The following is a 27,096-nucleotide window of genomic DNA, read 5'->3' on the forward strand; positions in this document are numbered from 1 at the left end:
ATCTGCCATGAATGATTCATGTCTGGATGCCTTTGTACAGCCCTTCCTTTCACCAGAAACTTCATTAGAGAGCTATAAGTTTCTCCATTGATTGGCGCCTTCATTTACATGAGTCTTCTTCTGCTTCATATGCTTTTAATTGCGAATCTCACAGAAACAACCTATTTCATTTAGGAGACATATCACTCATTCTTCGAATTGCTTTCTTGCATCCCAGGTCTGTTCTCTTACGCACATTTCCATCTGTTCTTTGACACTTTGGCCAAAAGGAATGTTCCTGTTGCTTCATTTTATTAGCAAAGTATCTGAAAGATGTATCCCCAAGCTGTATGTTTTTGTATTGGTCGAGCCTTTTGTAGATCTCAACCTTCAGGTGCACAGTGTAGGTTGTCTGTCTTAAAAAGGCCATACTTACTGAACTCCCATGTTAAAACCATTTCAACGGATGGGTCAAGTTGTTTTACAGTCCCAATTAGAAGGTGAAAACACTACCAACATCACACTTAAAGTCAATCACCCAGAATCACACATGTTATCCTTATGGATTCTCCGCCACATTTGGCTGTTATAAGGCAGGCATGGAATTTTCGAGGCATTTGATAAGGAAACGGGGGATTGCAGGGAAATATACAAATGGAACTCAACTTCCTGAATTGTTTCCCCCTTGATATTGTTTCTGGATTGTTTTATACTGGATCGTCCAAATGTGTTTGTGTGTAATCCATCAATTGCGATTCTACTACGTTGCTGCAGATGTTGTTAAAAGTAGCCACAACAAAATATCTGGATGTGCAAGTGGGTGGATTCATAATAAAGGAGTGAACAGAGTGATATAACCAGGATACGTTTCAACTCTCTGCTTACCTGGATTTCTGGAGTTGGGATAACATGATCCCATAGGATAAACTTCCTTCCTTACCATACTGAAATGCTAATTAGAGACAATATTGGGGACTGTTTCATCTCCCGTCTGCCAATTGGAGCCAGGTAGGTAGCATCTTCAATGTTTGCTGAAGTCCCTCTGTGCATTCTATTTGCGATAGACACGTAAATATTTGCGTGGAGACAACTGTTGTCATGCAACAGCAGAAAAAAGAAGTTACACCTGACGCCCTCCGTCATTTATCTTCAGATCTTTTAGCTAAAATGACCTGCGTCTCTACCATTGAGGTCAAGATTTCCAAAGGCACAGTACAAGACTTTACTGTCAGGATTTGCACATTTAATACACAAGTTATTAACGCTGAGAAAAAAAACAATATTTGTTTATTCACAATTTGAAAATACATTGTCACACGGCTAAACCTCCGTTACTGAAACACGTTTCTAATGGAAATACACATGGACCATTCATTATTTTGAAGAAAATGTCATCTCGCAACTGCATTTTGGGTGTAGATTTGTAGATTCGAATCAGGGATTCTGGGCGGTGTTTGTTAATGGAAATGGAATGTAAAATAACTGCACATGCATGGTAATGATAATATACCAATACTGTAGTTACAACGATTAACTGCAGCACCTTGAAGGAATAAACAATCACATATCTTCATTTTCACATTTCACATTTCATTCAAGTAAGCAGAAAATAAATGTTCTGACAGACCACAGATTTATCAACACCACGAAACTGCACCAAACGTAATAATATAATTCTTTGGTGTATCTGTACTATTGCAGAAAGATATTACACATCAGCAAATAAATTATACTTTACAAATAAAAGAACATTTACGGACGAGAATCTTAAGGTAGCTAACGATGATATCAACGAGTCGCAGCTCACAACAATTATGTACAAATCCTACAGGGACAGGCCTGTCATTTTTGCGTCTTCTGGCCTCTAAGGACATATTAGTGCTCTTTAGTTTGTTTGTACGAAGGCCTGAATAATTATGAGTAAAATATGAATATTTTTGCCTGTACCATGATAGATAGGAAATCACAGGAGAGGCTGGTGTTCCAAAATCCCAATAAAGGTTGATAAATTATCGGTATTGATATCCTGGGGTCAAATAGGAAAGTCCTAATTCAACTTTTCTTTTGGAACGGTATATACCTTTTTTGTGTCTTTTATTATCGAACCACTAGCACTGGGTCATTTCAGCTGAACACAGAAATAAGGCGACTTCCGCCACCCTCCCACCCACCGCCAAGCTTGAATCATATTGCCCATCATTGTGTCTGAAGTGTGGGGTAGCCCTTCGCTCAAACCGTCGACTTGTAACCCTGTAACCGGGCCCTCAAAGAAACACTCCCAGCTCTCGAGGGGAATATGTTGTCTGACTGTTCAAAATAAAAAAAAGACCGGTGTTCTCTGGTCAGGAGAAAACGCTATTGCTCGACTGCAATAGGTCGAATGATGGGCTTTATTTCTTTAAGTCACGTTTGATCATCAGTATTTACAACTCTTAAAAATAAATCATGTTGTGAGTTTCATTAGCTTCGATGGTCCCAGGACAATCTTGGTTGACACAGAAAATGAACGTATAGGCCACAAAGCTGCATGAGATCAGGTCGGTAGCCCTTAAGTTGTTTTCCTACGCGTATTGAACCTACTTGGTTTAAAGTGGCCACAGGACACCTTAGTTGGTATTATTGGATGGCCGCCATTGCCACAGACCCTCGATTGACGCTTTTCAAGGTGCCCATATGCACGTTTCTGCAACACTCATCTGTCAGAGCATAGTCCTGGGATCTGGGTCCCTGTAAACCTCCTCATCCTCAGTGTCGGATGAGGTGCCGTTGCTTGAAGATGTGTGGAGGCTGTTGGCAGCCCCGCTCCCCTGGCAGACGTACCATTCGTTGAGGTTGGTGACTTGCGAAGAGACGCTGGCAGTGCGGCCCCTGACGGGCTCTGAGGCTGGAGACACTATCCCCAAGGATGTGTTGGAGAGCTCGTAACCAGAAGTGAGGGGAGGTGGGGGAGATTTGCAGTGCACCTTCATGTGTTTGCGAAGGGAACTGGGATGAGTGTACGACTTGTCGCAGCCTCTAACTTTACAGTTGTACGGCTTGTCACTGGTATGGACATGAGAGTGTTTCTTCCGGTCACTGCTATTGGCAAATTTCCTGTCACAACCATCGAACTCGCATTTAAAAGGTTTCTCTCCTGAAAATAATAAAGTAAACACAATAAGGGAATAAAGCCGAGTGGTTGTATACAGTAAGTTTTTTTTCCAAGCTTATTTTAACAAATTGATTGTGTACACTGGTCCGAATTCAACATGACCATTTTACCCCTAGTTGCAAGAGTAAGTTCCTGTGTTTCAACAGTGATTGCACATCAAAACAAATACTTCGTTGACTGTATTGCGCTTTGGGATAAGATTCTCAGGTCGTTAAAAAGCGCTAGACAAATTGATATGTCCTTCTGTAAGTGTGCACGTATATAAAATAAAAAGGTTTACCAACGGGACCTGCTGGCGGAGATGTTGTGCTCTCCAACGCATCCTCAGCTTTGCTTTTTATTTTAGAGGGCATATGGAACTTTTCGTATTGAAAGTAAACAATTTAATTCACACTTTAGTCTGGCGTGAACGCGTCTCCTGCAGAAATACTCCTTTTTCGTCTGACTTTCCTGAAAACGCTGCGAATCTGCATAAAATACATTTCAGCCAAATTCCACATTCTTCCTCTGAATAACTGATAAACTTTATACTCCAACTGAACGCGTTTTTATCCCACAACATTTCACTTGGAAAGTAATTTGGCGCTGATATTATTGGCAAACCTCCTTGGCAAGAAGTTTTAAGACGTTTTTTCTTTTAAAAAAAACTTATTTCACTGGCCAGTTTTAATATTCACGTTTTTCTTTCATGCTAGTCTATTTCGGTCTTTCGACTATTGGAAACCGTGAAGAGAATGTTGGGATTTGATATTTCTGTGGTCAGAATTTGTTCAGATAACAGTCTGCAACCTGACGAGTTAAAGCGGTTAAGCAGCGTGGGACATTACCCCGGGACATTACTCGCTTTCTCCCCAAACCCGTCAATGTAATTCTTTCACTGCATATTTTGTAATCTGGTAACCAACAATCTGATAATTTAGGCAAACTGAAATCGACCTGCGATATGAAGGGTTAGTCTTGTTGCATTAAATTCTCCCAATCGAGGAGAAGCACTATAAATACAGGCCAACTTCTCGTAAACTAAGCAGCCAGATCAACAATCTCGCTTACTTACCTGTCTTTAGATTGGGGAAAATGGGTTTCATATCACAGTAACTTCGATCCTGTGCTTGAAGTTGAACTGGACGAGGACAATAACACGAGGCATGGTGGCCATCTTTTGTAACAGCACGCATTTTATACCATTAAAAAACAACATGGTGACTGTCCTTCTTAGAATCATTGAGCCTTATTTGCACTGACTGTCTGGCTTGTACTTGGCGGAATCTTTAAAGCAAAATGATGTTCCTATTTTGGATCCTGTCTCGTGTTAATATTCTTACACAGGGGTTTGAGTTGGGGCTGGACCCATGGCAGCGGCCACAGGCGTCTTCCAGATTTGTATACTGTAAATATTTATATTTAGCTCTGCTGTAGCTCGGTGCAGTCCCTGGATCCCAGGGGCTGGTCATAAACTAGCAATTCGAACGTGCCTGGTGTTTGACCTAACGGTTAGTTCGGAGTTTCCGGCCCCAAGCAGCATGTCAGGAGGAAGACACTGACAGCCTTTGATTGTTGCATTGCATTTTGCATGAGCTAGGGATCCAAGAAAAAAACACTTGACCGATAAAAATGGATTCGCCCTCAAACACATGACTTTGCCAGAAAACAGGACCAATTTGAACCTGACAGCATACCACTGTCATTAGGAACTTACAGTCTGCTACTCATCTTTGTTCCTGGCCCCAGATATTGCACAGTTAAGCCTCGTTCTTTTTTTTGCATGGATCAATGCAGAGCAGGGACTGAGTGGATTTCCTCTTCTCTGGACGTGACTTTCATAAACTCAATGGTCTGGTTTGAGTAACACCTCCACACACACAGGTTTCAAACACAGCATTAACTTCTCGGCAAACCCCAGAATCATACTATGCGACTGAACACCAAGTGTTTCCAACCTTATCAAATCTGCAGACTAGCACCAGAAGTCTCAGAGGCTACACATAAACTTTCGAACTGACGGAATGCAGTATTTTAAAATAGAGAATTATGGTAATTGACTTTACAAACACACTTAGCTCACATCGCCATATTGTGTGTGTGTTGATGCCTGGGGTTACATTTAAATGCTTGTGCATTATATATAATATTTTCTTTAATACAGCGGCGAGAATGATTCTGCCCGTGCAGCTGTGTTTCCGCAACGGGCCATAATATGCTGCAACCAGTCTGTTCACAGAATTTTAGCAACATCAGTTCCATTTGTGGGGATCGACATCAAGTGATGGACAGCTTTACCTTGCAGCTTCACTGAAGTGAAGAAAGTAATTCTGCTTCGCCGTGTGACGCTAATTACCATTTTTGTGTTATTTTTAATCTATGACCCACTTAAAAATATTATGATGCGAGAATTTAACGTTCTGTCTCCGAACCCGGACATATTGCTTTAGGTCGAAGTGGACACTATTGGAAAGGTCAGTAAATGGCCACTTCATGGCTCGAGTTTGGAACCATGAAAAGAAGGCCCGAAAAGACACGAGGACTACTCCAGAGAGAGTTGTCTTGTTCTCGATTACAATTTCTGCTTCGGAATATGGTGCTGGGAGAGTAGGAAGCAAACAGTATGGTCTGAAAGACTTATAGAGAGATGGACAGGAATGAAGTTTTAAAAACGTTAATTTCTTTCCACAATACTCTTAGAAAGAGATTGAGGATTTGGGCAAGCGAATCTAGCCCTCCAATTGGGTTCTGGGCAAAACTGGAGTACAATCCCCAGTTCGCTTCCAGCCCCCTCCCACACTCCGATGTTGTCTTTTAAAACCAGTCCAACATATTCTTTAGATAAAATCTATAGCCAGAGCAGTCATGGACCATTTGCTTTTAACATTTAAACAACAAATTAAGCAGGCATTAAACGAATAGGTGTAACACTATCTGTTTATACCCTGTGACAGCGCACAATAAATCAGTGGAAACAATTAAGCAAAGCATACGTCAATAAACATTCTCCAAGGGATAATATCTGTCTGCAACAATAAATTCTGACCAGGTTGCCTTATTTCGCAAGCAACTAAAAAAAGGTATACGAAAGATCTGCAGTGAACTTAGTTCAAGTTAGACAGGGCACACCCTCGGGGGATTTGCGATTGTTCCTGTAGCGTATTTACTGCCAGTGGGTCACAAAAAAAACTTCATTATTCCAATGATTAAGCCAAACAATAGCATGCTGTCTGTGAGGGTATTGATATCCTTTCTCTCAGGGACTCTGTCTTAAATTTCAACAGCTAAAGCCGGCTACTGGTCCAATCTGATCACAAACTTCGATTTTTTTTTTGCCCTGTCCCCTAAGCCTATCACAAGGCTACATTGAAACCTCCCTGTCCTAATTTATCATTCTTTGCCTTTCACTTCGTCGTGGATAATTCTTTTTTAATTAAAAATAGATTTGGATTAAAATATCGGACTTTCAGTGGAGCCTTCTCTTTCTAAGACCTGAGAACACTTCCAATCCATTGCGGCTGGTCGCTTCAGTTTTAAATTGGTGACATCTTCCACTCGTAATTCCTGGGGCAGGAAACAAAGGGAGGCCCCTCTTTTTTTTTCCCCAGCCCGTTTGAAAATGTTCCCGGCCTGTTTCCCACCCACGGAAATCTCCGACACCTTTCAAAATGAAACCGCGAGAATTTAATTCCACATTCTAGGGCTTTTGTGCAGCCGAGTGCATGCCAGTTAGCTTTAGGGGGCTTGTTTCCTGTGATGGTGAAAAAATGAGACTGGTTAGACTCCACCAAAGTAATCACTTCTCGTTCTGTTTCTAACTTAAGCTGTGCCCGATCAGACCAGCGAGACGCACTTGCTGAAGGGGGACAAAGCGAGATCCCGCTTAGATACACCAACCTGTGTGAGTCCTTTTATGTATCTTCAAGTTTTCCGAGCGAGCGAATACCTTACCACAAGCCGGGAATGGGCACGGGAATGGTTTCTCGCCTGTGTGAACTCTGATGTGATTTACCAGTTTGTATTTTGCCTTGAATGGTTTCCCTTCTCTCGGGCAATCCTCCCAGAAACAAACGTGAACGCTCTGCTCGGGTCCTCCGACATGTTCCACCGTGACATGGTTCACCAACTCATGCATGGTGCTGAAAGTTTTCGAACAGGATTTCTTTGAAGAGTCTTCCTGGTCGATCCACTTGCAGATGAGTTCCTGTTTGATCGGCTGCCTCATATACCTCAGGAATGCCCCAGCTCCGTGATGAGCCGCCGCCAGGTTAACGTTTAAGTTCATGGAGTTGTAACTGTGCAGGGAAGAGGCCGGGTAGTGCTCGGCTCGATGGTTAAAATGTTCTGGTCTGTACAAGTCCCCCGGTAAACCCAGGCGCATCTGTCCGTTTAAAGTGTGGTGGGATCCCGGCGCAGACTGCTCGTGGAGCCCCGGGAAGACCTCCGGATGTCCGTAGCTCCCTGGGGTTGACAGGAACATTCCGTGGTGGTGATGGTGGTGATGGTGATGGTGGTGAGAGGAAGACGCTGGGTGCTGCTCAGTCAGCCCATGCATGGCGGACGCTGAGAGATCTCTTCTGAGCATGTAATCCCTACCGCTGCCGTAGCCCGTGTGGGCATGGCCCGCTGAGTAACTGACCGAGTTCTGCGCGGAGCCGAAAATCGCCGCTGTCTGCGTCTCGGGATGTCCGGCCATGTGCTGAGATGGACTGAGTTTGAGAGCACTGCTGGACTGAGCCACGTGTTCAGGCCCGAAAGAGGTGAGAGCCACACTAGGATCGTTGCTCATCTCCCCAGGGTGGATGTGTGTATGACTCGCCAGCCCCGGGAAACCTGACATATTCTGATGGGGATGGTATTTGTTAGCTGCCAAATCCGCTAATCTCAACGCTGGATTCCGCTTGCTTAGCGCCGCTTCCATAACTACACAAGCCTGCCCATCCACACAGTAGTTGGTGGTACCGTTTGCTTTCTCTCTCTTCACCTCCCCCCTTCTCCAAAACCCACCCAACTACCCCCACCCCTCCCCCCACCCGTCCCCAAACTTTTTTTTCAAAAAAAAAGCAAAGCTGGAAAATATTGAGCTCGGTTCCAGCACTCTTTTTTTTGTTGTTGGAGCACTTTTAACTCTCCTTTCTCACTCTATCCTCAAGCGATTGGCAGAACCTGGAGTGGTTAGGCGACAGAGTAGGGAAATATAGTTCAGAGATGGCAAGGCCGCGATTGGCGACTTTGGGCTGATTGGCAGCTGCTCCGTTCAGGCAATTTGCCCGTTTTCAGCGGAGCGGCGCAGCGGGATCCTCCCACCTCCCGCTTGCATTTCCCATCCTGTGGATTTTGCTCAAGTTTTCACTTGGAAACTTTAGGGACATGGACACTTACCTTTTAAAAGACGCATATATATCCTGAACATTACATAACTGGGATTAACGAATTACGACGTTATCACCACACATCCACAACACCCCAGACATCACCCTACCCCACCCGCTGAATTTGGACATTTGATGTAGAATTGTTATCTATGAATATGAACTGTTTTCAAATTCGCTTCGCAGTGAGGAATCAATGATGTATCATTTGCATGAATTTTGATTTGCTTGTAGATTTTTTTCGTAAATAATTAGCTGCAAAAATAATGTATAAACACATTCTACAATTCTCGTGTAAACCAGCACAAGTCGTGTTATATGTTGGTATTTACAGCATGCTTTCAAGTTCAAACAGAGTCTTTCAATAATCAAAATTTTGCTGTACTTATAGGGGACCCCATGACAATAATTACAAATAATCGATGTATAGATCAGATGGGTCCGTCTATTTTTTTGTATCCGCGTACTAATTTAAAGTTTACGCGCTTGTAAAACGCTGAAAATGTATACGCCTTTAAAAATAAACTGAAGGATTTCGGAATAGCGGTATTTTCAGCAAATTGTTATAAGTAAATCATCCAAACTGTCGGAAGAAGAATACATGCACGATTTCTCACATTCGAATTTGTATTTTATAATCTGCATTCTAAACCTACACCCGTGTAACAAATGACATAAATAAATGCAAAGTAAATGTGTAAACTGACATACAGAAAGAAAATGCACTTAAATATCACAATGTGTTGTAAACCTATTGCCTAAGATGGGCTTGGTTGGTAGTATGCCGAGGTAAAAGGACAGGGGCTTCATCTTGCGTTGACACATGGAGGAAAAGAGAATTCAAAAAGTCCGACCACCAGACATCACATGGACTATGTTATATGGTTTTGTTATTGTTGGGTTCCTGCAGATATGGCAATGTTTCAACCTGGCTAAACCTAATTAAGTTGGCATGCTCGATTATATCACAAAATGCTCTGCCTTATTATGTTTCTGCTGCCGTTGCTTCCTTTCATTGTAATTCTTTATCAGGGGTTCGGTACATTTCATGTAACTTCTTCTTATTTGCTTATTTTATTGATTTTAATCGTCTACAAAACGTGGGCGACCGTTATTTATAACAATTGGACGAGTGAGGTATAAATATGTATCGGTATGGAAATTGTCAGTGAAATATAACACAATTAGCTGGTTTTGACTGAAGTAAGATTTATCATTCAACCCAAGCGAAATAATTCAACGCAGATTGCCAAAAGGAGAAAGGCGAGTCGTTGTGAAAGGATGGCAACACAATCCATTACAGAAAGTAAGTTTATTTGACAAAACACTGAGTTTGTTGAAATAGTGCTATGTTGAGTCACACCAACTCGTTGGAGAGAAAATAATAGGAATACTTAGAATGTAAGCAAATATTTCTGGTTTCAAAGTCAAGTCTTTAATGTGAGTTTTGAGACTTCGATACCGTGGAATTGATCAATAAAATGAAATATTAAATGTAGCACAAACACAAGTGAATATACAGAAGCATCCTAATGAACTATTTGTCTTGTTTAATCCGTCTTTCTGCTTGCGATACTGCGTACGAATCTACCTGAGAAAATCTTACCCAGTTGCTTAACCAAAAATTGCGAAAAAAAATTTAATTGGAAATGGACTAACATATGCAAATCAAAATAACGGTAGATGATAAAGTTAAACTGTGAAATAGCGTAAAATGGACATTTTATGAACATATTTATTTCTCCTACATTCAGCATGTCGGTATTAGATGTAGATATTTCATGCGATCCCGTTCAGTCTTGTCTTAATGTTTCCACAGCATTCAGGATTTAAAAACAATGGGAAAAGAACACGCTGTTCGAATGGATTGGATATAACCGAATACGGTTTATTGTCCGTCAGTCCTTTTATACTTATAATAAACAAGTGACTCTCCATGTAGTCTTCTTGATCCGAAAAATGGATAGAGCTCTCTGCCTGGTCACTTTAATAACTTAGACGATGCACTGTTTGAAATATTTTTACCTTATCATGTTTCCGTTATTGACATCCATCTCGCCAATATTATCACATATCGCTTTAATCAAATTTATTATTGTGGAGCTTTATTGCCTGTGATCTGTTTTGCCTGTATATATTGTAAGACATAGTGTAAGTTCTACATGCATATGCTGTGCGTATGTGGATGTCTGTTGATTCGACAACGCTTTATGCTACTTTTTTTATCCACTAACGTTTTGTTAATTTTCAGTATGCGTCATCTTTTTCCATAAATTTCAATTTACTGTCCCATTTCACTGTGCCTGGCTAGGCGCATGTCCTCCAAACGTCCTTTACAAGCATCAGGTACTTGTATCGCCCCAAAGCTCCACCAGGGCTTGTGCCAACAAAAGAAAATGCAAAATTGCATTACCGTTAATAATAATTAATTTTCATAATTGTAAAGTTTTGCTCTGAATAATGTAGGAAACAATAGAGCAAGTGACCAACGAACCTCCAGCAGGTGCTTTTGACGTTTTGTTGCGAGGCAATTTAATTTCTTCCTATAAAACCAGCCAAGTAGAAAAATAATGCCACACCTTTAGCACACACAAAATGAGTGCAGTCTTCAACGCACTAGTCATGTTATGGGAGAATGTCGCATAAAAGGTGATACTTGTTTACAATAGTGCATTTCCCAACCTTTATTCAACTGTCTAAATTAAGAATGTTCCTTCAAACGATTTCAAAGATGTTTAAGTGAATAATATTTGCAAAATGAATATTTCATTTTATTCCTGAAGCCTCATACCAAATCAGATTACGTCATTCTACGAGAGCCACTGTAGTAACATTTTAACATAAACATTGTCTGTTATGAAGGGCGCAAGAGTTTTGCGTACAGGAGTTTTTTTTCTCACTTGTAATATGGAATTCAAAACAAACAAAAGTATATAATTCAATGAGTTGCCTTTCAAGTAGCCACATTTTAAAAGAGCACGAAAGCTTCCTGGGGAAGTTTCGCTGCTACAAGTGCTTGCTACTTGCAATGAAATGAATTCCGTTCTCCAGTTCTGTTTGCCAGTTAGGAAAATTTGCACCATATTACCGATTGCACAAGGATAGGGATTTATGATTTGAGCAGCTGAGGTAAGTTGATTGTACTGTAAAGGGGTATAGATGTTACACGCGTTTCCTTGTCGCTGTCCTTGATCAACACAGCATGATGTGTATCTGTCATCGATTACTACGTCTTAATATATACTTCTGTGATCGATTTATTTATTTCCACGTGTTTTCTTTTGCTTAAGATTGTTACAAAAATGTGACAGAGAAATAAAACCCGTCTATTTGCAAAATCCGAATGCTCCAATTGATTGTGTTGGTTTGAATAGATTTTACAGAGAGTATAACTGAGCATCCAAGTAACACCCTGAAGAAAGTTCCCTTCCTTTGGCCGAACCCTCCAGATACTTATAAATTAGGATTGTATTCATGATTCGATCGGTACGGAAGGCAATTCAAAAATAACAAATATCTGGCACTAATTTGGTTCTGAGGTGCTATAGTCCAGTATTCAGTCTGTCCGTTTAGTGTAAAGCATAAAGCTAAATACTCATTAAACACTGTGCTTGCGTTATAATTATAATGAATTGGTTTCCTGTTTCTGTTTTTCCAGGCTTAGTTATTTTTAAGGAAATTGCTTCCGATTTCCCGGGGTTTTATTATCTCTTATTACACTTTCTAAGCATAATTGTATTTCCAGTTCAAAATTCCATTTTTTTTTCGCTTGTCGCCCTGTTTCATGGAATATCAACAATTGCTCAAAATTATATCAAACAAGTTAGTTCAGTGTCAAAAAGAAACATAGTAATGCGATTTTTAGGGGCGCAATTAATATATTGAACGGATGTACAGGGAATATATTGTTATTAACGTGCTTGGGTAAAATAAATTATGTGAAATATAGGTTAAAATTTAGGAAACATAAACCTGAACAGTCCGAAAGTCGATAGCGGCAAGGAGTCAAGTGATCAGGTATCGGGGTCAGAGAGTGGATAAAGGGAAAAGGTTAATAGAAAGGGAACATTTTGGAAATGCATTGCTGGACGGTGCAGAGCAACGCTAAATGTTGTAATATATTATATAAATGTGGAAAAAGGCAAAGTCCAGAAGAAACACGAATATACTAACTACCGAACAAAGTAGGTAGTATAGTTCGCTGGTATCAATATCAGGACTGAAACATAAATGTTGCTCTTCACTATTACTAAAGGAAATAATTGTAGAGAGGAGAAGCGCGATCGAGTGCAGGCTTCTGAAAGTTTTGCGGTATGTGTTAAGTATTTTTCTTTCTTCCCGATCCTGTACTTACTGGTGGTAAACCACAACGACTTGCCTACAAAGCCAACGCTGTCTGTCAATGGCTACATCATACAAGCCATGTCCTCATAGCAATCCGCCGCTCCATTACCTCATGCCTTGTAAGCCTGGATTCACATAAAATCCCCATACGCTTGATTGCACGCCCTTAATTATTGAACAGATACATGTTTCTTTTCAATGGATGGGGTAATTAATAGACTATCAGTAAACTGAATTCAACACTTCCTGGCGGTTTACCACTGTTTGTTTATAATGTGTTTCTAGTTGTTCAAGTCAATATGAAAGAGTGCGAATAGAGGTATTGTGTTCATGGCTTTTTTTTTTGATAGTCGCACAACTAAACAGATGAGGTTATGCTGATACATAATGAGTAAACTTGGGAGTTTCACATTTTCTGTCAACGTTTGCAATATATCTCATTTAAAACGACGTTGTTCTTTGCAAAATTCTGCACCCTGGGTTGGTGAGACACACCTCCCAGATAAAGAAAAACAATCGCACCCTGAAAGTACCAAACATCAGCTGCAGGTGTTGTTTTGCTTACGCGTTGGGTTATTTATTTAGATTTATACGTATGTAGATATATAGGAGACCTATGCCATTGGCGAAAATGCTGGCAAAATGGTATTAGAATTCATGCTGCATATTAAAGGCTCATGTTCTCTAAGTGTCATAAATATTAGTTGTAAATGCTTGCTAGGTAATTTGTACAAATCATAGGAGGTGTGTTCAGATCATTAATCCTTCATACAAGATATTTATACCGTGTAATCTTATGTTTAAAAATTCTTATCAGGAACACTATCGAGAGGTTTCCATACATATATACAGTAATTACAAAGGTTAACAAATTGAAACATTGTATCTTTCTCATTTGTATTGATAAATGTTGCATTGCAATTGTTTCCATTTTAATACATCATTTATTTTTAAAATAGGATTTGATTTGCCCTTGGTGTCGCAAGATATACTAAGGTCAATATTACAGATGATTAAATGTCTTTTACAAACTCATTTCTTAGTTGGATAATTTCTGACGCTGATCATCCCATCACATTTTTCTGCCTCTTCCTTATTTGTCAAGTTCCTTCCTCTACTTTCTCCTTCATTCGAAAATAATGATCTATTGATGACTACCTAAACAGTTGCAGTTGTAAGAGGGAGAAAGGAAATACTACCCACGCTTGCCGCGTGCCACCCTTACCTTAACACAGTGATCATATCATGTGAACTGAATCGTAAGACTGATAAACAAGAAGACGCAGAACACCCACAGACTAAAACCGAAATAAATTACACTAGTAATGTGTTTAAAAACGCGACAGACTTTACAGGGGTTAACTGCAGATATAATTTATGGAATAACAATCATAGGTCGCCAACTCGTAAACTGATAACACATGTCACTTCCATTTGTCCTTTTTCTAACATGCCATCGTGACAATGTTTTTTGGAAGCCCTCTGCCAAAAGGACAACAAACGTTCATGCCCACTCATTGTAAGTACAACTGTAAGGTACATGTGTATATCAATGGATGGGTGCGGTTTGACAGTAGGCAACAGGCCGTAACTCGCCACTCTGTATGTATCAAATATAGTCTGGAAGAGCTTAATATAAGGATGGGTTTGTTCTGCCCATTTCTTAACATTAGCACGGACCCCTTTTTCCCCTCAGTTGATTTTATCTGAATATAAGAATAGTTTGGGTTCAATTTCTCTGGCTTCCACAATTTGTAGCCATTAATATTAACATGTGGGGCAGTATTTCACGAACAAGTGAGCGAATTCATTCAGCTGAAGTCTTCGAACCAGCCCCCCACCCCCACAGACTAACAGAACCGTGCCCAGTGTAATTCTATCCTCTTTGAAGTATGGGATAAATTAACAACATCGCATTTGTTAAAGTTGTCTGTGTTGTTCCATCTCAGTGTGCAGAAGATACGCCATCTTTTTGTGCCTGAAGGATACAATAATCCACATATTGCACGTAATATTTGAGACTTTTGCATGTCGTGAAATCTGCTTTGCGAGCCCAGAATGTACATTGGCATTAAAAATTGCTCAATGAAAATATTTATGCAACAGTGATGATAAAAGATAACATAAATCCTCTGGAATAAATATCATGCGGTCTGAGATACCATGTTACAAACATTCTGACTGCACCGAATAGCGATTTTTTTATTGATTTGGTTTAAAGACTAGAGCTCGTATGTGTTTTATCACGAGCCTTAGGTCTAATCAAAGTAAGCAAAACCAGAGAAAATTTGTACTGTAATAGTTATTTGATTAACTCAATTGGATTCTACATTTGATCGGCTCAGTTAACAAGATATGGGAACTTTTCCTGCTACAAAACATGATTTTATGAGTTTTATCAGCAGTCCTTAAAACCACTGTAATCTGAACAAAATAAAACTATAAGAAAATGATTAAAGAATCTCAATTAAATGACGCTGGGTTCTTTCTATATTGTTGCAGTGACTATGGTGAATACAGTCCTGAAATTATAATCATATTATTGAACGATAGATCATGGGCAATATTCACCTATACCTTGGTTGACTTCATGTTATCTGGAAGTCTAAGAAATTATCATATTTAAAGAAGCCGTTAAAAAAATTTTAAAAATCTAAAAATATGACCACTCATCCGGCATTTTAACTGATTTCTAGACGTTGTTTATTCAGAGAAACGTATTCGAAACAATGGTGTTTAATCCCTTCTCCCATCCAATTAATTTCTGCCTTGTTCCCTACTTAAATTCTCTCAAAAAAATTAAGGAGGGACATTTTTGTTGCTTTCATACGATTTTCAAAACTAACGAGACAGCTAGCAAACGACGGAATGGAAAGCTTTAAACTACCCCCGGTAAACACAGATGTTGTCTAATGGTTGGACTCTGTAAAAGTTCTATCAAAATATCGCCCCCCTATAAAATCTTTTACATAAACGTATCAGAAATATGACGTTGATTTCTCCATCATGCGTTGACTAACTTTATTCAAAAATAAATTGAAATATGTGACAAGATTGATTGAGTAGAAATAAGATATTGTAAGGGTGCCATTGTTGGCAGTTGTTAAAACAAGCCTGCAGGGCTAACAAAAGGAGCGCTGTCGCTGTAAAGAGTGCGGTTTCTAGATTTGGAAAACTGGATAAAGACATTCTTCTCAGTCTTAGAGCACCGTCTCTCATATAGTAAGTTCATTGCTTACCTCGGCAAACCTGTTGAAGCACCCATTAAATGAATAGATTATCAGCCGCTGGCCTTACACACTGTCCACCATCAGCTCCTGTCTGCATTTCTGCTACAATGGTACTGAAATGCAATTGAATTTTTGTATTTGTCCCTCTCCCTCTCTCTCTCTCTCTCCCAACCCGGTGACCAAGGACAGAGGGTTTTTTTTTGGAGGGGGGAGCGGCTTTGCAGAGAAATAATACTGCTCTGTGGAGAAGTCGGCAAACGTGACTTTGAACTTGGATCAGCTCCTGTATTTCCTGCAGAGTAGCCCTGGATAAGTGAAAGAATAGCAGCAAGCACGATGCTGTGGCTCTTTAGACAGGAATTCGAGAATTAAAGCACCAAACAGATGATGATTGAGAAAGCAGTAAAAAGAGTATTACATGAATGCATGTTACAAACAGCTGCAGTGCCCGAATCAAACTTTATATACCATTATCCATAAAATGAAATCATTGTTTTGTTTACACTTTCCCAGAAACCTTCCGGTCTGGTTAAAGTTCCATACATTCTGTTCATCACAGATGAGGCGATGACATGTCTGAAAAATGCGGGGTCAGTACACAGTAGCATAAGGACAGATTTTGTAATTAACTATGGGTGATTTAGTAGCACACGGGATTATTTCCGTGACGTTTGGTTGTTTTTTTCCCTCTCTTGTTCCAGACCTGCCCTTTGATACAAACTGTTCCCTGAGCAAAAGAGATCCCATACCAGTGATTTCTTTTCTAAGCAGAACGAAAATGGTAACAAGTTGAAATATCAGGGCTTTTCGTTCAAGACTATAAGAAAATAGTGGGATTATTTGTACTTAAAATGTCCTTGCATTAATAAATGGTTTTATTTCACACCTTCCTATTGAAGCTTACCTTTTCAACGAAAATCTCATTTAAGCAGAAGAAAATACCGACAGCTTTTATTGCGAAAAATGAAGTGCAATTTAGTAGGTAGCAAATCGGATTAACCCCCTCCCCCTTTATTTCTGGCACAAACCTTCCTAAGCAACGCCTTGGAGAGAGAGGGGACAGGGTGGTCGAGGATTTTCTCACAGTTGAAATCTGATCAGAATTGGACATGTCTGTTTAACTGGTGTCAAATAATTTCAACCCAAAGCTTTCTGATGTTAAAAGTTACTTATCAAAAAAGTTATCCAATTAACATTGTTTTATGTACTTTGATTTTTTTAAAAAAATCCTCAATTCAGAAAGGATAGTGGGTTTGGGGGTGGGGGGGTGGTTGGGGGAGGTGTGGGAAGAGAACACGTATGGCATTGTGCACATTATATTCACCGCCAGTACCTCAAATTGATTACAAGTCGTTATAACGGATTTCGATGAACTTCTATCGCTTCGTAGCGAAAATGCAAAGTCGCTACCTACATGATGTGGAAAGGAGTGGCTCTGAAATGGCCGAACTGAAGGGGGTAAAAAAACAAATCAAAGTAGGCGTAATTAATGAAAAATGGCGATCTGTTTGGAGCAGGCTACCTGCGATGGATGAGGCGGAGCTGTCCAATGAAAAGCCATTAGAAAGTGCTCGCTGTCCTGTTTAAAAGGGGTGTTGGGAGAGGTGCCGTCATTGCAGTCAGTACTCGCACTCTGCATCATATGACAGCTGCGGGACCAGCTTAAGGTACCCCCCCCCCTTCTCACAACATACACTCCATCCCTTCCTCCCCCACCCCCACAACCCCTTCCCATTCCCTCCTCCCTCCCCACACATTCCTCGTAAGGATGCCCTTATCTCAACTCCTCATTTAACTGCCTTTCTGATCACCGCTATCGCCGACGACAGTGCATCTGCTCAAAGAGAGAGAAAGAGAAAGAGAAACAAATAGAGAGAGGAAGAGGCTTCAAAGAAGACGGTTCCTGCTCCGTGGGAATTGCTGCTGCAACAACTTCTACGTGATCGCAATAAAAACTGTACTAGAGGACACAGAGAGAGGAGAGAGAGAGAGAGAAAGTTGTACCTGATCGTTTGGCTCGATCTATTTTATCATCGCTTATTTATTTCTCAAGAAAGACAGAAACTGTGAAAAGAAAGAGGCGAAGATTTGGACTCGAGCTGTTGAATTCATGGACTGGTGCGTTTTGGCTTCTTGAGAAATCGCTCTCATCAACAATAACAAGAGGGGGAAAAAAGGAAGGCGTCTCTGAGTTGCTGCTTGATCCCTCTGCGTGCGTGTGTGTGTGTGTGTGTTGTGGTGTCGGTGGGTGGGGAGATCTCTGTGGCTTTCTCCCCTGCCTTTTTTTATATAGTGGAAAGCATGTTGCTCGATGCGGGACCCCAGTTCCCGAGCCTTGGGGTGGGCACATTCGCCAGGCACCATCACCACCATCACCACCACCACTCTGGCGCCGATATGTCCGACCGGGACCTCGGCTTGTCTCAGAACAGTTTCGTCGACTCGCCTCACATGGGAGCTTTCAAACTGAACGGCGGAGTCCACCACGACCTGTCGTCCCCGGGTCAGAGCTCGGCTTTCAGCTCGCAAGCGACAGCCGGGCCGGGCTACGCGGCCGCTTTGGCTCCTCACGCCGCTCATGTGAGCTCATACTCGGGCGCCGCTTTCAACTCCACCCGGGAGTTTCTGTTCCGGAGCCGCGGCTTCAGTGAGTCGAGCCCTGGCTCCAGCCAGCACGGGATCTTCGGGCCGAACCCGGGCAGCCTTCACTCCGAGCCTCCGGGACATCTCCTGTTCCCCGGGATTCATGAGCAAGGAGGATCCCACTCGTCTCCAAACGCGCACGTCCTCAACGGCCAGATGCGCCTGGGTCTACCCGGGGAAGTATTCGGCCGCTCGGATCAGTGTCCCAGGACTGACCCTTACTCGGCGGCTCAGCTCCACCACCCCAACTACAGCCACATGAACATGAATATGAGCATGAATATGGCAGCTCACCACCACCACGGCCCCGGAGCTTTCTTCAGGTATATGAGGCAGCCCATCAAACAGGAACTCATCTGCAAGTGGGTCGACCCCGAGCAGATGAGCAACCCCAAGAAATCGTGTAATAAAACTTTCAGCACCATGCATGAGCTGGTCACCCATGTCACGGTGGAGCACGTCGGAGGACCTGAGCAGACCAACCATGTCTGTTTCTGGGAGGACTGCACCCGGGACGGCAAACCTTTCAAAGCCAAATACAAACTGGTGAACCACATCAGGGTCCACACGGGAGAGAAACCGTTCCCTTGCCCTTTCCCCGGCTGCGGAAAAGTTTTCGCCAGGTCGGAGAACTTAAAGATCCACAAACGCACCCATACAGGTAACAAAAAAAAGCAATAATCCTCCCCCCCCCCCCCATGTCTCACCTTCCCCCATTCTCCAACCCCAGAGCCTCCACCGTGTCCCGGTTAGAAGAGAGCGCCGGTCCCTTTCTCATTCGCCTGTCATTTAACAGTTCATTCGTTTTTTTTTTCCAGCGTACATCTCAATCATTTATATCTTGCTAAGAGCACTGATATTAACCTTGCTGTGGCCGCTTTAACAAACTTCTCCAAGCCACTCCAGAAACACCCATTGTCGTCGCTCTGTCTCGTAGCAATACGAGAATAATTTAACTCTTTGGGTATTTTTTTTGAGGTGGGGTCATAGTTTGTAAATTATTTCGACACGTTTTAGCACCAAATTTGTTCACACTACTCTCCGATCCTTAATAATTAGAATCACACTGCACGCTCTAAAATGAAATTGCAAAAAATCCGCCGTAGTGGAGATTCAAGAAAAATACACATTTCACTAATTCTGGCCGCTTGATAGGAGCGAATTGAAAATGCAAAAGACGTGAAAAATTGCTTCGTGTTGTGTAGGAAAGCGGCCTCGAGCCACAAGTTGAACGTGGTTCGAGATAAACACATCCGCTGTTAGACAGTAGGAAAGGTTTGCTGAACGAATACTTTGTGAGTTATAATTTCTGCTACATTGCATAATATTTCTCTGGAGTGGGCAGAATTATGTCATCAGCAGCCGCCAGTATTTGGAGCAGAAACGTTGAATATGGGTCAGGATGTAATCTAAGGACAGAGGGTCCTGTGCTAAACGTGGCAGCCAGCTGAGAAATCAAACAGAGCTTCAACCGTGCGGCATGTATTATTTATCCTCATGTTTATACAGTATTTTCCAAATCACTGGCTCTTTAAAGGTGGTGGAAACAAAAGCGATAATTAATTAAGAAGTTTTTTTTTCAAAAATCGCAATAGCTATTTGCTTTTTGGAGAAGAGTGGTAACAGAATGCAAGACCCATTGTTCGCTCGATTGTATGATTAGTCATAGGTGTCAGACAAGTCTTTAGCAAGGTTTTCAACTGGGAAATTTATTTGCTTGGTGCGGCTATACTTCAGATTTCGAGGCGGTTTACATATCTTTTCGGAAACAATTTAAATGCTAATAGGGAAGGGGTAATGTTACATTCTTTACTCCGTATTCCTGTGTGATTCCCACCTCCTAGTTCCGTCAGTCTGTAAAATGCAAAGTTCAGACGAGAAATGCTCAGTGTTTCTGACACAAATGCCATTTTAACACACTCAGTGTATTCCCATAAATAAGAATATCCGGGGACTGGTTTAAAAAAAAGATCCCGACACGTGGAAACTAACGCGGTTAACTGAGACTGCTGTTGCTTAATCTTTGTTCGGTTATTTCATTTCTAGAATTCGTTTGGATCAATTAATTGAATTCACAGAATCCATTCTGCGAGTTGCAGCAGACTCTTTAATTACATTCTGCCATTGTGTAAACGCGATGAAGTATTTCCTTTCCCTGTGTTGCCATCAGCTGAGGAAGGCAGCTGCGAACCTTTTAATGTGACTATTTCCATTCAGAGAGAGGGACCGGAACAACACAGGACTTAGAAACCGAATACTTAGCACATTCACATTAATCACTCGAATCTAAATGCGAATCGAATCTAAACGCGAATCAATGTTGTCAAAAGTATTTCCGTCCACTGCTTAAGACTTCAATTTGGCTCATTTTGAACTTTTTTTTGGTTGTGATTAAGAATGTCAGGAACACCACTGTTATACATTGAAAGCTTCTAGATCTGGGTGCTTTGGGCGGCGTTGGACCTGAGAGAAATGAAAGCGGCGGAAGATTCAGGGGTGTGTGGTTTTGCTTGACTGATCCGTTTCTCCGTGCTATTTTTCCTGTCTAGGTGAAAAGCCATTTAAGTGCGAGTTTGAGAGCTGCGATAGGCGCTTCGCCAACAGCAGCGACAGAAAGAAGCACATGCATGTGCACACTTCAGACAAACCCTATCTGTGTAAAATGTGTGACAAGTCCTACACACATCCCAGTTCTCTAAGGAAACATATGAAGGTCATTACTTTTCAATATTTATATTGCGAAAAATTACTTGTGTTCAATATGATTGGGTTCTGCTGTTTACAAAGGACTAATTGGATATTTCCCCCGTCCCATTCTCCCCAACTTTTTTAAACTTGTTTTTTTAAGGTGCACGAATCGTCACAAGGTTCGGAGTCCTCACCGGCAGCCAGCTCTGGTTATGAATCGTCTACTCCTCCGGTCCTGGTTTCTCCGTCCACCGACCCCCAAAACAGCAATAATTTATCTCCTGCCTCGTCTGCGGTGCACACTAGCGCCGGCATTCCTTCCAACTTCAATGAATGGTACGTTTAAAGAGCAAAGAAACACAAACACACACACACACACACACACACACACATATATATCCACACAAAAAGACTACAGGCCTCCAACTCGGGAGATCGGCGTCAGTGCTAACGTAACGTTAAAAACAAAATGTAAAAAACAAACTTACTCCAAGATCTGTGAATGGGAAACGGAGAACACTATAATCCTTCCCTACAAGCAATATCCAATTCCAGAGATTTTGCAGAGGTGAACATCAGCATTATTTATATCTTACTGAATGAACCTTTTGACTACTTTTCCAACTTGGAACACAGAGAGTTGCAGCCTGTTAGTTGAACTGTACCTGGAATCCTTGATGAAATACATTTATTCTGCGGTGACTATGGATAAATTTCCTGAGGAGACATGACATTTCCAGATTGCGCACAAAATGGAAGCGTGAAGGACACAGAAAATGATTTCCTTGTCGCTGTGTTTTAATGCTGAGATTTATGTCACCTTTCTTTCAGGGCGACCGACTGTAGGATCTTCATGCAATTCTATAGAGTGAAACCTGTGCCAAAGTCAAGTTGCAGTTCACAAACACACACAAAAATGCAATTAATTGCTTGTGAATGTATTTTTTTCCTCTCTGTTAGCTGGGTTTTTAAATCTTGTGACGTTTTGTGCTTTGCCAGTTTTAATTGTGAAATGCTCTTGGAAGATTGTGAAAAAACAAAGGTTGTGCCGTTAATTTTGTAACAACAAATACTCATTCTGTAAATATCCGCGTTGCCATATTTATCCCATTTGTAATTAAATTATGGTATTAACTTGCTACACATGAAACAATATTTATAAAGAATGTTTCTTAACTATAAATATGTACAATTGTGAGTTAAACATGAGAGTGTTCAGATGGCTTTGTTTTAATTTCTAGATAAAGCTACGTTTTCCCTTTATGTGCGATGTTCTGAGATCATTAACAGCATACAAATAAATAATAAAACATGTTGCCAGTGGATTTGCTGAAATCGTTATTATTGAACTCCAAATACATCCTCATTGATGTTTATCTGTGTCACATTTGTTGAAATTCATCCCAGCCGAATTGTTCAAGGTTTCTTCACAATAATGTTGGGCCCTTTTTGGTTGGGGTGTGGTGGTGAAGGATGAAATAGTTTACTTAAATCCGCAGGGAAGACAACCACTTTAGTTGCAGCGCCTACAATATTTGAGGCAGATTTGGTTTTGATTGTGTACGTGTGCAGAGTAAATATTCAGGCAATTTTTCACAGCAGTGATTGGCAGATGATTCGCATGCGATGCTTAGAAACGATTAATCGAGTTGTTTTCTTTCGTCTGGGTTTCTTGTGCGCTGAAGGTGGGACCAGCAAAGTTAAAGAAAGCAGCAAGTCGGACAGTCTTGTGAAACTTTCATTTGGGGGCTTATCTGCGGGGGTGGATGGTGTGGGTCGGAATTGGAGGCGAGTAGTCGATGTTAATTAGTTGCTGCGTATGGGATTGGTAAAACTCAAAAAAAGTGCAGACAATTCAATGGAAACCGAGGTAGAATTCATTAACGCGCAGTCACGGACCTGACACGTGTGAGAGGTGTTTTCCTTTGCATTTTGAATGACCGCGAGAACCAGGCGCTTATTTGAATGCCAGGATGGGGGAGGCTACAAAAACTCTCTGCACATACGTACACGCACAAACACACACACACACAAAATCTGATTGAAAACTGCATCTGCTACTTGGTATGCTGTGTGGATTGAAAATATGAAATTTATTTCCTAACTAACTCGAACAGAAAAATAAAACGTCCAATTTATAAAGGCATTGCAATGGCAGCAGCTTGCGGGGCAGACATAAACAAAAATGCGGAAATATTCTGGCTTTTTTTGTCTCTGTGCACAACTCAAAATGAAAAGCGAAACCCTCGCGGCTCCTCTACGCCGTTAGATGAGCGAAAAAGTTCAGTTCTATCAGTTAGAATGAAGTAACTTTAAAAATCAAACCACTGGAAAAGAATAGCACAAAAGATACACAAAATAAGGAAATGTGATTACATCCACCCGGATTTATTATGCAGCAAGGAGTGAGTGACTAAATCCAATTTTTTTTTGCCAAAACATGAAAACAAAATTTTGGAGCGACCAAAATTCGACCGGATTGATTTGGCTTAAAAAATTTAGTGGCCTGTGTGAATGTTATATGAGCCGAACCACAAACCCAGGCAAAGCGGCGCCTTTTTCTAACGAAGGAAGAACTTGAACTTGACTTTGCGTCACTTGCACTCGGTTCTGGTTCATTGTTTACAGCTCTTGCTCCATGTTACAACATGAAACACCGTTTTCAGGAGTCGTCTCTATTTTTCCCCTGCCCTTGCTATCTTGCACGTTAGTGGCGTTCCCGTTACCGATTTCAACGAGGCTCTAATGGAGATGACTTACAGAAGTGAATTCCACAGAATGGCCATCTAAAAAAACCCCTCACGTCTCGCCTCTCATAGTCACCAAATAAATATTTTGAGAATATGCCAAGACGAACTTGAAATACTGTGAAATGTAAGTACCATCTTGTACCGTTAGCTTCGATTTCTGATTTCGTGGAACATTTATAACTATGCACCAAATGGATAGTTTTTTTTGGCGAATTATGTTTTGGAAATTTGATAGGGACACGTTCAAATTAAAAAAATAATTTTAGAAGGGACTGCTCGCGTGTTATTTCCAGCTCCATATCTCAAAACAAAATCATCAGGAATATAGTTACAAATTCCATGCTATCTATTACAATGGCACATTGTTTACCTAAGGAGTTACTATTATTAATGAAAGTGGATATATATAGTCAGTGAAGTTTTACATATAAATAGACCTCGAGGTTTGAATGAGTCCAAAGGAAAAACGTGTTCAAGTTGCAATATGTGGTCATAATACCCCAAAGTCAGCAGAGTGATGATAGTATTGAAACAACGTTATGATATAATCTTATAAAAAGACCGTTAAATGGTCTATAAATTACAGATAGGGACCCACCTGAGGGCACAGTGACTGCTGTATTGATAATTACAGGGGGATATTGCGAGTCACTGTCACTCGAAATGGCAGCTCATAAATTATAAAGCTGCTCCAATAAACATTCAATTGTAGCCTTCAAATCGGCAGATTTTATGGTACCATTCAAAGTTATAAGACAATTTTAAGAGATAATTCAATTGACCCTGCTATTAATGATTAACAATACCGCGATGACGTTACAGTAAGGACCACAATTGAAGCTGTGGGTTGGAATAGATGTGTTTATATCCTGCGGTTGAATATATTGCGTTCTACCATAAATTCGAGAGAGCTACAAACAAGAAACAGACATTTAAAAAAATGTAAATTCAAAACAAATTCTGCATGTGCATATTTTTGAAAAAATACTCTTCAATGTTGTAATCTTGCGGTACACCAATCAGAGCGGAATAGAGAGCGTAATTTACTAATCGTGGATTAAGTTTTTGACGTTCAGTGCGTCCTCATTTTGTTCGTTAACGGGAATAAAGGTTAAGAATAGGAGAGCGTGTATTCGCTGTGAAAACATAATTTCTCAGTATATCGTGGTACATGTGCTTCCTCAGCCGTCAGGACAGGAAACAAATCTGTCAGGAAATTGGAATCTCCGTGCATCAGTGCTGTAAATTGTAGCACCTGGACAAAGCAGAAACAGCAAGTCCTCAATATTACACGTACAAATACACACCTGTCATACATTTATTAATTTCCCTAAAACAAGATGATTACAGGCGCAATATTTACCTTCGCAAATGTAAAAAAAAGCACATCTTCATGTCTGTAATTGGTCACAACCAAATCAATAGCGGTTTGAAAGTTGGGCACATCCTGATCGATAATACAATTTATTGGCAAGGTAGACGCTAAAGTTACAACATTGACGGCAATCTTTGAAATTCTAAGTACCCTCTAGTGTTCGCGTAATGTTTAAGGAATCATTTTAGTTATTTTTATCCATATTCCCAGTTCTACGCGTTACTTACTTCATTAATTAACTTAACAATAAACTAATCAGCACATTTATTAGGGGATTAGCGCTGGTTCATTCCGTTTTACATTAATGGTTTAACATGCATTTACGTCGATCAAAGTGTGTGAGTGGGAGTAATTTGGTTACTTAAGTTTCACCAATTAAAATGGTCACAGGCTTGTGTTCGTTAGCGTGCAAATTATTTTCATTGGAAGATAAATTAATCTCTTTGACTGCTCTATTACACAATCACCACTCGTTAATTAAAATGTGACAGAAGTTCGTCTGGGAAAAAAATATTACTCTCTGTTAATAACTTGACTTAAAAATAACACGCCTTTTTTTTCAAAAGGGGGAAAACTGTCCACTATCTCCTCTATCAGTCCAGCTGCAGAGAAAATTAAGAGACGCAAAAATAATTATGAAGATGAACATGCTGATAATGCTGATGGCGAATTTCATGATGATGATTTGACAACTACAGTAAGGGTCAGAGGACAGCACCATACGGTGTCCAGATATCTGCTCATTTCTGACACACGCTGTTATGATATCGATCCGAGATAGAAAGTGAACACAAAAGCTATACTGCTGGAGGTGGATACAGATTCTGACGATTTTAAATGTTAGTGGAGCGTTACTTTATCCGAAAGTATTATTGATTAAACAATCTCTTGCAGCGATTGTTTCAGATTTCTGTTTTCTTTCTTGTATTGGTATTATCCTCCTAACACTAATTGTAAGTGTATTTTAAACTTCCCATTTGTAACCACACTTCAACACTCGACACAAGACTCAAAAAGTGTGAGGTACATGGTATAATGAGTATTATTGTACGCACTTGGGCGCAGTTCTGGGAATTCCTACACCATCCAAACATAATACTTTGTATTGTGCTGCACTGTGTGAACTGGTACCGGTGTAAATATTAAATACAAATTCTGCAACAAGTACATTTGTAGTTTTTGGAAATCAGTTCTGTAAATTATTCTACAATTCGAATGTTGCAGTCTTTCTTGATGTTTCGATACGATATGGTGGTTTGAAAGTGTGCAACTTTGTTAATCTTTTTGAAATAATTTAGAAGGTGTCTCTTCCCCAGTATGCAGTGTCCAGCTTAACCCTTCAATTGCTCTCTGCACCTTCTCAACATCTTCATTTGCAATTGGACGTGCTATGTTGAATATATTTCTAAAAATGTATTTCACATGATCATGAAAAAAACGCTCAGAATGCGTCAGAATACTTTGCCATTCATAAAAACATCTTGTGACTAATTTATAGTTTAATTACACGTCAGGACAATTGTCACCCACTTAGTACGGATTACAGCTCAGTAGTTAGATAGCTTTACTGTATTTGCAAAGCTTG

The 27,096-nt window shown here is 40.6% G+C and overlaps 2 protein-coding genes across 2 annotated transcripts; one reads left to right on the forward strand and one right to left on the reverse strand.

The window, feature by feature from the left end:
- Positions 1-2,678: 2,678 nt before the first annotated feature.
- zic5 (zic family member 5 (odd-paired homolog, Drosophila)) lies at positions 2,679-8,048 on the reverse strand. The gene is made up of 2 exons (XM_020523353.2): positions 7,007-8,048; positions 2,679-3,112 (listed from the first exon to the last, which is right to left on the reverse strand). The coding sequence occupies exons 1-2, from the start codon at positions 8,028-8,030 to the stop codon at positions 2,679-2,681; spliced, it is 1,458 nt and encodes a 485-aa protein (XP_020378942.1). The 5' UTR covers positions 8,031-8,048.
- A 10,308-nt stretch (positions 8,049-18,356) lies between these two features.
- zic2a (zic family member 2 (odd-paired homolog, Drosophila), a) lies at positions 18,357-21,732 on the forward strand. The gene is made up of 3 exons (XM_020523352.2): positions 18,357-19,359; positions 21,248-21,411; positions 21,547-21,732. The coding sequence occupies exons 1-3, from the start codon at positions 18,357-18,359 to the stop codon at positions 21,730-21,732; spliced, it is 1,353 nt and encodes a 450-aa protein (XP_020378941.1).
- The last annotated feature ends 5,364 nt before the right edge of the window (positions 21,733-27,096 follow it).

This window comes from Rhincodon typus, chromosome 6 (assembly GCF_021869965.1).
Source record: "Rhincodon typus isolate 14 chromosome 6, sRhiTyp1.1, whole genome shotgun sequence".
In the NCBI taxonomy this organism is placed as follows: Eukaryota; Metazoa; Chordata; class Chondrichthyes; order Orectolobiformes; family Rhincodontidae; genus Rhincodon; species Rhincodon typus.

Excerpts from the sequence above, each read along its gene's own strand:
- zic5 (XM_020523353.2), bottom strand. The coding sequence starts at position 8,030 with ATGGAAGCGGCGCTAAGCAAGCGGAATCCAGCGTTGAGATTAGCGGAT. Across the intron at positions 3,113-7,006 it reads ACATAAAAGGACTCACACAG|GAGAGAAACCTTTTAAATGC; the intron begins GTTGGTGTATCT and ends TATTATTTTCAG.
- zic2a (XM_020523352.2), top strand. The coding sequence starts at position 18,357 with ATGTTGCTCGATGCGGGACCCCAGTTCCCGAGCCTTGGGGTGGGCACA. Across the intron at positions 19,360-21,247 it reads CCACAAACGCACCCATACAG|GTGAAAAGCCATTTAAGTGC; the intron begins GTAACAAAAAAA and ends TTTCCTGTCTAG. Across the intron at positions 21,412-21,546 it reads CTCTAAGGAAACATATGAAG|GTGCACGAATCGTCACAAGG; the intron begins GTCATTACTTTT and ends TGTTTTTTTAAG.